The sequence below is a fragment of the Convolutriloba macropyga genome, chromosome 6 (genome assembly GCF_964194025.1).
Source record: "Convolutriloba macropyga chromosome 6, txConMacr16.3, whole genome shotgun sequence".
NCBI classification, from domain to species: domain Eukaryota; kingdom Metazoa; phylum Xenacoelomorpha; order Acoela; family Convolutidae; genus Convolutriloba; species Convolutriloba macropyga.
The window spans coordinates 66875544-66888803 of record NC_134473.1 but is presented as its reverse complement, the minus strand read 5'-3'; the positions used below and the strand labels follow the sequence as shown (position 1 = coordinate 66888803).

The following is a 13260-nucleotide window of genomic DNA, read 5'->3' as shown; positions in this document are numbered from 1 at the left end:
TCCTTTGATTCTGACTACCGCTAAAGGGAGCAAAACCAAATAAGAGAAAAACTTGGAGAAGTAAAAAACAATCAGCTGTGACCAAAATTTTAAAAAATTAACATAAAGATGGCTCCAGTATGTGTGTACAATAACGTCGCGCACGAAACTCAGCACAAAAGGGCATGAATGAATGAAAAAAAAACTGATCTTAAGTTAGCGTGGAGCCACAAGTCGTAACAGAGAAGTTCACAGCGAAATTAGAAAAAAGCCAAAAGAACTCGGGTAACAACATGAAGAGTCATCTTCGCCAACAAAGTTAACCTTTGTACTGACTAGAATCTACTGGAACAACTTACCAACACAGAATAAAAAGGCTGAAGATAAATAACGATACCAAAATAAGTCGAAGAAAATGTAAAAAAAAACATTAGGAAAATTAAATTTTCTTGAAAAGCAATTGCATATAACACAGGGAACATTTGTTTCAATATACTGAGTGTTAATTGTACACAATATAAAGCAATCCATAATAAGCTCTCATAATAAATTTCTTTTATTTATAAAGAGCATCAAGAAAATTCACCATAATTTACACTTCCCAATTTTTTAACAAATCTCTACGTCTAACAAAAATGCCTAAAACCAGTAGGTTTCCATTTATATCCCGGCAAAAAAAACAACAATGGGCCACAAATAGTCCTATACCTGGCCAAAAAGTTTAAAAACCTTCAAATTAATATAAAACTCTTTTTAACTTCTGAATGACTTCAGAAGTCTGCCAGAACAACCTTACTGTTACAGTTTAATTATTACAGTCAACTAAAACATTTAAACAGAAAGTTAAACAAACCAACTTGAAAAATCCGCACATGAACAAAAATTTTGCTCGATTTTGCGAACTTTTTTACACTTCAATTTTTCGCGAATAGGGGTATCAAAAACATCACCCCTTTCTCTTCGCTTCGCTTTTCAAATGTTAGCATATGCTGCTTTTGCTGCATCAAATTTGCGCTCACAAAATTATTGATTTTATAATATAACTTTTACAATATTCCTCTTCAAATATTAATAAGCAAGAGAAGGCCAATAAGCCAATAAGGTGTCAGGACAATTTACCCAATGCCATTATATCCAATTTACTTTGATATTTTCGTTCAATAATCCGACAGCAAATTAGCAGTCACTATTACCCGTATGTTTTAACATACTTAATGGCCGTGGCCATGCCTCAGCGGCCCGAGGGACTTGATATGAAACTATCTCAACCGAACATGGGATTAAATTATCCGCTTGTTAAATCATACTTGTAAGAGCTATTTTCTGCTAATTATTACTCGGATTATGGAACAAAAATATCAATGTGAATTTGGTATAATGGCATTGGGTATTTTAGCATTGGGTATAATGGCATTGGGTGTAATGGCATTGGGTAAATTGTCATGTAACCGGCCAATAACAGCTCCAATCAGCAATCACTATTGCAGTTATTAAAAACGTAACCGACTACTGTCGGACGAATTATTCTCAGACTTAATATCCTCGGTTTTTACCAGTTTATATCATTTGAAAGAACATTCCAGATGAAAATGGCTAAAAGAATTGCTTTAAAAGACGCACGTTTGCACGAATGTCCTCAAACTTCGTTTCAGAGTATTTGAAAACCAATCCGTTAGCGACTTGGCAGGAAATTTAAAAATGGAAAAAGTTAGGAGAATTTGACAACTCGTAATGACAGAAATTTGATGGCGGAAATATGCCTTGATGTCGAATATTTCGTTTCGCGGCCCTTAAGAACGGTCGAAGAGATTTTATCGATCAGTTTGGCAAGCGAAACGTTAACAACTGTACGTAGACAGATGAATCTTTTTCACACATATAGGAAGAAAACTAAAATCGAAAGAACAAAAGTTGACAACAGAAAAATTTTAAATAAACAAAGAATTTGACTCTGATACCTGTGGAATACTTGGGAACACAGAAGGAAAATTATATGGATACGCAAAAAGAAATGGCTTATAACCCCAAACAATTTGAGAGTTATGATCGTATGAGAACGCGTAAATACATTACAATTATAGGTTAAGTGACTCTGCTTGAAGTCGTTGAGAACTTCTGGTGTTTATCGAGAACCACGTAGCTTTTCCTAGATGTTCAGCGAGATGTATTTCGACGCGGTGTCTGCAGTGTCACGTAACCTTGCTTACAAAACAAATAAGTAAAATTGTAGTAATCTACAAATTTGAAAATGCCGAAAGTTTACGAAGCCAAAATCTGACTGTATAGAAACGTCTGGCTTTTTGTCTCGTGGTACTAAAGACACTGTATTTGATCAGCACCTATTAGATTCGATATCATCTGAGACGCTGAAATCAAAATTCAAACTTGTCAGACCAGACGCTAAAGAAAACATTGGAATCAATTGGGACTCTTTAACAATGAACTTTACGACATATCAACCCCACCAGTGCTTTCTCAGTCAGTCAATCCTGCAAGTGTTCACGGAACTGGTCAAGAAAAAGTAACTGAACTAAGATTCTCGGTCAAATACCGCACTACAAGAATTGAAAGAACTTCAGTCACAGTCAGCAGCTCCGGTACATGACGCGCAGCCATCTTGGTTCGAGAAATAGCCTGCAATTGACAACAATAATTGTCAACAATTGGCAACAATGTATCTTTGGACAAAATCAATCAATCAATCTCTTGTTTCGTTTATGAATACCGGACGAAATCGGGTCTATGACTTGAACCAACGGCAAAATACCTGTCAGCACAATAACAAATGTGTAATCATCACTCACAGCAATGGTAAAACTAGGTGTTTGAACATTATGGGAAAAAGAAAATGCAGGCTACACTAACACTTCTTTAAAAAACGGATTTAGAAAAGTTCAGCCTGTATTTTTTTGCTATTGTGTTCAAACCACCAGTTTAACCAAATCCATATTAGACAAGATATTAACCTTTGTTTGCAATGAAGATCGTATAGTTTCCATATCTTATTTGCAGATCAATTTACTCTCACGTTTTGGACAAAAGTAGAGGTTTTTGCGGTGAATCATCTGTTGCTTGCCTAAGATTGAACTGAAGAAGGCATCGACTACCGATTATGGTTGAGGCACCAAGAACAGATGAAAAAGTTAAAACTCAGGTAACTACTGAAGCACGGAGGACGCAGGTAGAGCCAAACGGGAACCGAGCAGAATGCCATAAAATAATTTAAATCCGAATATTTCCGGCGCTCTAATAGGTGCACGTTCAAGCCTAATACTTTATAGACAACTTTTAAAAATAAAAACTTACAAAGTAGCGTAATGAAAGTCTATCCATGGTCGCAACCTCCCCCGTCCCCTCGTCAGGGGAGAGTTGTTGCGGCCACGGAGAGCCCGAGTGGAGCGCAACCCGACCGCACACCGTAGATAGTAAAGCGGCGACAACTAAATAATTCGCCATTTCTTATGTTTGTTGTACTCTAATTTAAACCAATCAGATTTATTGGCCAATCAAATTTAAGCATTCGGCTCTGATTCTCAATTTTCTTTGTTCGGATCTGCGCCCGTTCGGCTCTAACTCCTAGCTCCATTGTAGTACACACGCAAATTTATTCACGATTCATGCATGAACAAACCGACGAAGACGAAGATAGACACTCATCAAGGTCATCTTGCAGAAGTTTGATCATGTTAGCAGGGTAGTTGTTCAGTTGTCCTTCACGAAGGGATTCTTCCTTTTTCGCACAATCAGGAGTCGAGGAGGAATCGGGCTGTTCCTAAGCAGTGACCGACATTCAAAAATAAATAATTAGTTATTATCGGGTTAATAATGAACCATTTATTGACATTTTGAAACAAAAGCTGTACAAAACTGATTGGACCATATCGATTTTTATGAAAAAGAATAGCTGAAGGAATTTAGATAATAAGGCATATCATCAAGATTTATTCAGCCAAATCTATTTCATACAAACCCGATATCCACTAATTTAGGAATTTTTAAATGTCAGTCACTGCTCACAGAATCAACAGAGGCGAAACAGACACAATGACGGAGCAGATTACGAGCCAATGTGTTAGCGCCACTAATGAACAGAAGCATGAGCCATCAGACCAACAGAAATGAAATCAAAACTCAGAAACTTGAAATTTTGCCAAAACTCAAAAAAGGTCAAAACTGAAAATTTTTACAAGTTGGGACCGAAAATTTGTCCACCCCCCCGATTTTGGGAAGGGAAAACCTGAGCAACCCAAGGTTTTAGCACACGGTTAGGGTAACCCCTAAGCTATCCATGGACCCAACGAACATCCTTGCATCATACCTACAAGTGATGCTATTAGCACTTATATGGTGCAAAAAGTGCATTTTTGGATATTTTGTCATTTATTGTTAATTTTGCTAAATTGTTAATTCTATGATCCCTTAAGTGTTTATTAAAGGTCATTTGTCATACATTTGAGGCATTTAGAGTTACGTATGTACCATCAGTGCTTATGTCAACAAAAGCAAATAGTGCGGTAATTTGACATTTACTATGTAAACATTGACTTAAATCACTTTATTCGATTAACCAATCAGAGATCAGTGACAATGATGTTATAAATGATATTTAGCGGATTATTTACTTTAACCCAATTGTTTGCATAGTGAAACCATATTGTATTTAGAACCATTAGAAACTGTCATAAGGAGCAGTTGGCTCTCAGATTGACTATAATTTGATTCTTCATCAACTTTAGTCTTTTGCGCTAAGTTTTGCTAGATCTTAAGATCTCGAGCGTTATAAGTTAGTTGAGCTTTCTTAACAAGAAGTTAGCAACAGTACTAGCTTTGGGCTGAAGCCTTACAAACTTCAGCACGAGATTGGATATAGATTATCACCAAGGATTTTCTTAACTTCAATCACAAAAAATTAAAGTTACAGTCCTTTATTACAACTGAGCGACTAATAGTTACTACGCGAGTGTTAGTCGATAGCAACCGAGTGAAGAACCAGGCCGGCGTAAAACTCGAGAACCAGGCCGCGAAGTTGGGTTCCGCTGAGATTCTTGAGCAGCCGCAACATTTGGTCCGCCGACCCGGACAACAACGACAACACGAATCAGATACCCGGACAACAGTGACCCGGAGAGCAGTAATCTGGATAACAGTGATCCAGACAACAGTGACACGAACAGCAAAGAATCTTCGATTCAAATTGGTGGACCATAACGAAATCCTTACGATGGCTGGAAAGAGCCCCGATAGACATTGGAAAACGACTGACTACAAGATGTCAGGCCAACTCAAGAAGCTAGAAAAGGAGCAAACCGAATTGCTGGAAACCTTTGACCGGCATGACACTGCCGTAAAAGCACAACTAGCCCAGAATAAAACAGTGACAGCTGAAAGAGTGTATCGATGCTTCTTTGAGACATATGATGAGCTGAAAGAAAACAGACAGCAACAGAGACAACTCCTGAAGCCAAAGTACTTAGAGAGTTTCGATGCCGACACTGAGCGAAAATTGGGCGAAAGGAAAAAGGTACTGCAATGGCTCATCGAGAAGGTACCAGGACTCAAAGAAATTGAAGAGTATCGTACTGAAGTCATTAATTGGAAAGACGTGATCCGACTTGTCAAACCAGAGCAAAAGCGCATGTCAACTCATATCGAAATGGCCAAACTTACAGATCTACTTAAAAAGTACCAGCAAACCGTAGAGAGTGGAAATCAAACATCGTTGGTGTCATCTACATCGGCAGGTGATAAGGACCCAAACGAGACTGTAATTGATACAGGAAACGGAGTGACAGAAAATGTCGAAGAGAACGTTGAAGTAACCTCTAGGCATTCTGGAACGCACCGAAGCAAAAAAGAACCCAGTATTGCCAACTCACGTTCATCAAGGAGGCGCGAGATTGAGAACTTAGAACTCGAAAACATGAGAGCAAAGAAAGAAGCCGATCAACGGCTGCGAGAGCGTCAAAGTCAGCTAGAGAAGGAACGTGAGGAAATAGAATTGCGTCGACGGCAAGAAGAATTACGCTTACAATTACAGCACCAGCAACAACAACTAGAGGAAGAGTTGCGTTTACAACTGACACAACAAGAAGACGAATTGCGCTTGCGGCAGCATGAGCGAGAGCTTGAAAATGAGAGGAAGAAGGCCGAGGCTGATGAGGAAGAAAGAGTTCTAAAACTGGAACTGACTAAGGGAAGCTCAAGAGCATCTGGATCAGAAGCAGGTGATATCGAAAGTGTGAGATCCAGACGAAAGCCAGCAATATCGCAGGACTGGCTCAAATCCGTAGCCGAGCAGTCCGATCCTAGCCGGCCACTATCACCAAACGTTGTGGTCGACCCTCCTAAGAATGTCACACAGGACAGAACTGACAAAAGGTTCAGTGCATACCCGAAAACTACCCCGCTGTTCCAACCGGATGTAGGAATCTTCTCAGCCCCACGACAGGAACCAAGCTTTCTAAAGAGATCAGAAATCCCTACATCAATTAGGGTGACAGATCCGCCAGTGCATTTGTCCAGGACGACGTTTCAACAGCAAGGAACGTCAACAGTGAAAAACAAGCAGAGAAGTCAAAGTCCCAAACACAACTCCCGCGACAGATCGATGGAGAATCGTAATCAAACGACGTTGAGCCAACCCACACCACAAGTAATATATCAGATGCCAAGTGATGGCTCAAGAGGATTACCAAAACTGAAGTTAACAGAGTTTTCAGGAGATCCTCTAGAGTGGCCTGAGTGGTGTGAACTCTTCGATGTAATTGTTCATCAGAAGAAGCTAAGTGATACTGAGAAGATGCAGTATCTGAAGACCAGCCTCACGGGTCAAGCGAAAGCAGCAATATCGGGATTGGGCTTCAGCTCACAGTCATATTATCAAGCCTGGGATGTTCTCTGCAAGAAGTTTGGCAGACCGAGAGTCATAGTCGAAGCTCAACTTAAGAAGATATACACTCATCCACCAGTTAGACACGATGACTCCAGTAGCATTGTTCGATTTGCAAACGTAGTCACAAACACAGTAAACGTTTTGACCAGGCTTGGATTTCAACCTGACCTGGAATCGGAAGGAGTTCTGAGTTCAGCAACAAGAAAACTCTCCCTTCAACTCAAAGAGCAGTGGCTACGTCACCTACAGGATCACCAGCTACTGGCAGCAAACTTGATTGTTTTCAAAGACTGGTTAGAATCAACAGCTTTCATACATGAGGACTTGTTAGCTCAGACAAGCTCTAAGTTTCAGAATCGGGAAAAGCCGAAAACCAGTACATTCGCATCAAATGCTGAAGATTCTACAAAACCAAAGAGTTTGGAATGTCCACTGAAAGATGGACAGCATGCGATCTGGAATTGCGAGAAATTCAAATCAATGAAACTGAATGAACGACGAGAGCAAGTTCAGAAGCTCAGACTGTGTTTCAATTGTCTGAGACCTGGTCATCGATCAAGGGATTGCAGAAGTAAAACTTGCAGTGTCCCCAATTGTGGACGACGACACAACAAACTTTTGCACAGTGACTTCTCAAAGAAGGAGGCTACAACGAGTGTCTCAGACGCTACAACAGCATTAGCGACTAACATCACACAAGGAGGGCTACCTGTAGTGCGAATTAAGCTCGTAAATGGGAACCACAGCCTGAGCGTGCTAGCGATGTGTGATACAGGATCATCAATCTCATTTGTGGACAAGTCAATTGTATCTACACTGCAGCTGCAAGGCAGAAAAGCGTCCTTATCAGTAGCAGGAATCCACGGATCTGAATACGTCAAGACTGAAATAGTGCCGATAGCTGTTTCAGCACACGAGAAGTCGAGACCATTAACAACAGTGCAGTTCTATGTGCACGAGAAACTGAAACTGGGTGACCAGACGGTGGACCTGCAGGAATTGAAAGGCCGCTACCCACATTTGAAGAACTTGCCGAATCAGAGCTACAATCTTAATGAAGTTCAAGTCATTCTTGGACAAGACTGCTATGACATCCATCACCCATTAGAGTTTAAGAGGTCCGATGACAAGGCTGCACCGTGGGCAGTGAAATCGAAAATAGGATGGGCCTTAAGTGGTCCCCTACCAGCAAAACAGGCAGCAACCCTTGCTACTACAGCAACCTCAGTGTCAGAGGACAAACTAGCAAGCCAGTTGAGTAAGTGGTGGGACATCGAATCCTACGCCTCCAACTGCGATGTCACAGGCCAGTCAAAAGACGAACAACAAGCAATCAAGACGTTGGAACGAACAACGCGATTCACGGGTGAAAGATACGAAGTTGGACTTCTGTGGCGAGAGGACGAAGTAAGTTGCCGAACAACTTCTACTCTGCAATGGGGCAACTCAAGTCTCTAGAACGACGCCTACAGAAGGATGATACGTTACGACAACGCTATCAGGAAACAATTGACACCGATGTCAAAGCTGGTTACGTTCGCAAAGTCGATCAAACTGAACTGAACGAAACCAGAGACGAACTGCAATGGTATTTGCCACATCACCCCGTCATCAACCCGCATAAACCGGAGAAAGTCAGAAGAGTTTGCAATGCGGCAGCCCAGTATCAAGGTGTGGCACTCAACGACAAACTTCTATCTGGACCAGACCTTCTACAGAGTCTGGTCGAAATAATTTTTCGATTCCGAGAACATCAAATAGCGCTATCAGCCGACATAGAAGCGATGTTTCTTCAAATTGGTGTCCCAAGCGCTGACAGCCGATGCCTACGTTTTCTCTGGAGAGACAATCCAGAACAGAGAATAGAAGTTTACGAGTATACACGACACGTTTTTGGGGCGAAGAGCTCGCCAACTTGTGCAAACTACGCTTTGCATCAAGTGGCGAAAGATAACGCGAACAACGACGAAAATCTCGTCAGAACGGTTCAACGCAACTTCTACATGGACGACTTCCTTAAGTCAGTCAGTACCCCCCAAGAAGCAATCCAAATCTACCAGAAAGTCAGAGACGTACTCAGCAAAGGTGGATTCAAACTGACGAATTGGATAGCAAGTGACGAAGAGGTCAAGTCACAGATCCCAGAGACAGACAGATCAACGAAAGTTGTGAAAACTTTCGAAGCTGAACCTCAATCATCATCAATACTTGGACTAAACTGGAATGTGGAAACAGATAGTCTCATTGTCTGTCTTGGAACTGAGCAAGAGGTTCCAGCAAAAATAACTCAGAGAATTGTCCTATCCTTTGTCTCAGCAGTGTTTGACCCACTGGGGATATGTTCACCCTTCACGATACGAATGCGGTTTCTGCTCAAAAGCATTTGGGCAGCAATGGGACAAGCATGGGACAAAGAATTGTCAGCAGAACACTCAAAACTGTTCAGTGATTGGTGTTCTGAATTGAGAGAAATAAGGACGATGTCAATAAATCGACTTTATTTCGAAAACGGATGTACAAACTTGAGACTCCACATCTTCACAGATGCATCAGAAGAAGCGATGTGCATAGTGGCATACCTGCAAGATGAAGCAACGTTAAAACTAACCTATGTAATTGGAAAATGCCGTGTAGCACCTATCAGACACACGACGATTCCGAAGTTAGAACTTCAAGCCGCCGTTTACGGAGTTCGTCTAAAGAGACAGATACTGAGAGAACATGACGTGAAAATCGACAAAGTCTATCATTGGACTGATTCATCAACGGTGTTACAGTGGCTACAATCAGCTCACAAGAAGCGACAAGTGTTTGTTGCAAACAGAGCAGCTGAAATACTGGAGAGCTCTTCCATGGATCAATGGAGACATGTCAAAGGCATCGAGAACCCTGCGGACATCGGCACTAGAGGAATGTCTATCGAAGGCCTCAAGGAATCCGTGTGGTTAAACGGGCCGGCATGGCTCCACACAGATGAAGAAAAATGGCCAAAGCCGTGGTGCCAAGCGAAAAAAATTGAAGCTGAGCAAGCTACAAGTACTGTAGCCGCAGAAACTAAACTACATCAACCATTTGTTTGGGACCGATACAGCAGCTTCAATAGAATCAGAAACTTTATTGCCTACTGCATGAGGTTCAAGACGAAGCAGAAGGGACTTCTCAAAGCTGAGGAGATCCATGGAGCAGAACAAATTCTGTTGCGATTTGTTCAAGCCGAAAGCTTCCCGAATGTTTCGAAGTCGATAACAAACAGCAAGGAAATCTCAAAAACATTGAACATCGCCAAATTGTCACCCTTCATAGAGGAAGATGGAACAATTCGAGTGAAAGGTCGACTGAAGCATTCAAACCTCGATTACAATGCAAAACATCCAATACTGTTGACAGCAAAGCATCCAGTAGTACAACTTCTGTTGGAGAGAGCTCATCGTGACAACCTACACGAAGGCACAGAATACGTGAGAAACATGCTCCAACAAGAATACTGGATCATTGGAATACGAAATGCGTTACGAAAAATCAAGTCCAGATGCATCAAATGCAGACACAGGAACGCCAACCCAATCCACCCACCGATGGCGGACCTACCACGAGAACGACTTGATGAACATGTTTTCCCATTCACCCATACCGGAGTCGACTACTTTGGACCCATAGAAGTGAAGTTCCTACGACGTACATTGAAGAGATGGTGCTGCCTCTTCACTTGTCTGACAACCAGAGCAGTACACATCGAAGTTGCACAGTCATTGGACACCGAGTCATGTCTAGCGGCAGTGACAAGATTCATCGCACGACGTGGCTACCCAAGTACCATCATCAGCGACAACGGCACGAACTTCGTTGGAGCAGCCAAGGAACTCAAAGCATTCATGGACGAATGGGACAAAGCTAAGATTGAAAGTGACTTAGCTCAGAAAAAGATTGTTTGGAAATTCAACCCTCCTGGAGCGCCACACTTTGGTGGAATCTGGGAAAGACTGGTTCAAAGTTGCAAGAAGGTCATGATTGCAATCTTGGACAACCGAAGCCTCACAGACGAGGTACTCAATACAACGATGTGTCTTGTGGAGCAAACTCAACGCAAGACCCCTGACAGCAGTAAGTGACGATCCAGAGGATTTGACAGCTCTTACACCCAATCACTTCCTATTAGGACGAGAAAGTGCAAGTGCACCATTTATGCCATCCAGTGAACGCTACCATGATCTCAGAAAATCATTCAAAACGGCTCAAGCATATGCGGACATGATCTGGAAGAGATGGTCTCGTGAATATCTTCCACAATGGAATCAGAGATCAAAGTGGTCAAAAGAACATGTGCGAAATCTGAAAGAAGGAGAACTTGTTTGGATGGTAGATGATTCAGTGAAACGATGTGAGTACAAGATGGGACGAGTCATCCAAGTCTTCAAAGGCAACGATGGCGTCGTACGATCAGCGAGAGTCAAGATGGCACATGGCGAATTCAACAGGCCGGTGGTGAAATTGGCGCCAGTCTTCTACGATGGTGTTTCCGAGATCGAAAACAGGGCCGGCGATGTTAGCGCCACTAATGAACAGAAGCATGAGCCATCAGACCAACAGAAATGAAATCAAAACTCAGAAACTTGAAATTTTGCCAAAACTCAAAAAAGGTCAAAACTGAAAATTTTTACAAGTTGGGACCGAAAATTTGTCCACCCCCCGATTTTGGGAAGGGAAAACCTGAGCAACCCAAGGTTTTAGCACACGGTTAGGGTAACCCCTAAGCTATCCATGGACCCAACGAACATCCTTGCATCATACCTACAAGTGATGCTATTAGCACTTATATGGTGCAAAAAGTGCATTTTTGGATATTTTGTCATTTATTGTTAATTTTGCTAAATTGTTAATTCTATGATCCCTTAAGTGTTTATTAAAGGTCATTTGTCATACATTTGAGGCATTTAGAGTTACGTATGTACCATCAGTGCTTATGTCAACAAAAGCAAATAGTGCGGTAATTTGACATTTACTATGTAAACATTGACTTAAATCACTTTATTCGATTAACCAATCAGAGATCAGTGACAATGATGTTATAAATGATATTTAGCGGATTATTTACTTTAACCCAATTGTTTGCATAGTGAAACCATATTGTATTTAGAACCATTAGAAACTGTCATAAGGAGCAGTTGGCTCTCAGATTGACTATAATTTGATTCTTCATCAACTTTAGTCTTTTGCGCTAAGTTTTGCTAGATCTTAAGATCTCGAGCGTTATAAGTTAGTTGAGCTTTCTTAACAAGAAGTTAGCAACAGTACTAGCTTTGGGCTGAAGCCTTACAAACTTCAGCACGAGATTGGATATAGATTATCACCAAGGATTTTCTTAACTTCAATCACAAAAAATTAAAGTTACAGTCCTTTATTACAACTGAGCGACTAATAGTTACTACGCGAGTGTTAGTCGATAGCAACCGAGTGAAGAACCAGGCCGGCGTAAAACTCGAGAACCAGGCCGCGAAGTTGGGTTCCGCTGAGATTCTTGAGCAGCCGCAACACAATGCGTGGACACATAATAGGAATGCGCGATACAGACCGATAGACTTGGCAACATAAGAAGACAAAATGGGAGCAAAATATGAAGAAAAATTGGGAGCACCTGGTGTGAAAAATATCCGAACAGCTTGATGGGGAAAATTAAATCTCCTTTCTGTGACAACCAAACACAAAAAAAACTTGCAACCGGTTGAGCTGTTGACGAAAATGGTTCACAACGAAATGACAACGACCGAAATCAGGGACATATTTCACAAAGTTTGAGCACGTAACGACTTCCTGAATTATGAAACGACTAAGTTGGCTTAAATTAGTTAAAAGCACCAAAACAGATCTCATAATTAGCTGAAATACTCGAAAATAATTCCAAAACTAACAAAAACATATGGCCAAAACGTTGAATTTGCATATATAAATCATACACGACTATCGATCTTATCAACCAAAATACCTGGGATGAACCGCTGGCCGCCTCTAATTTGCACTTTGTTAGTGTCTGGGACAGCACATCAATGGCAACCTGTCCTAATCCTGCCCTTATGCCTTCATCTAGCGCCTTCTGCTCGTTCTCACAACTAGTACCACTATCATCATTACCTCCATCTTGATTGTTATTCTAAACACAGCCCTACTCTCAAACTATGAACCTCTTGCGTCTTATTATGGAAATTCTTCATTAATTAAAAAAAATTGTGACTGGACGTAAACTGACGTAAAAAGCTTATAGACCACTGCAACGACTACTTCGGAGTAACTTCAATAAATTACAAAAATAAAACCTCTTTCTGCAACCAATTGAGTTCAGCTGATCAAAAAGATAATGTTCCACTAGTTGAATTTGCAATCAAAACCACGAAACT

The 13260-nt window shown here is 41.2% G+C and overlaps 1 protein-coding gene across 44 annotated transcripts in view; it reads right to left on the bottom strand.

The window, feature by feature from the left end:
• LOC142340535 (uncharacterized) overlaps positions 1-13260 on the bottom strand; it is a 181715-nt gene that overhangs the window by 85371 nt on the left and 83084 nt on the right. For 16 of the 44 annotated variants that reach the window (XM_075391113.1, XM_075391135.1, XM_075391116.1 and 13 more), the window contains 2 exons: positions 12852-13016; positions 3611-3751 (listed from right to left, as the gene is read on the bottom strand). The exons of 21 other annotated variants lie outside the window; for them this stretch is intronic. In XM_075391113.1, coding sequence (XP_075247228.1) covers positions 3611-3751; positions 12852-13016 — 306 coding nt within the window. The remainder of the gene's footprint in view (positions 1-3610; positions 3752-12851; positions 13017-13260) is intronic. 7 more of the 44 variants (XM_075391123.1, XM_075391119.1, XM_075391125.1 and 4 more) reach the window with 1 other exon arrangement.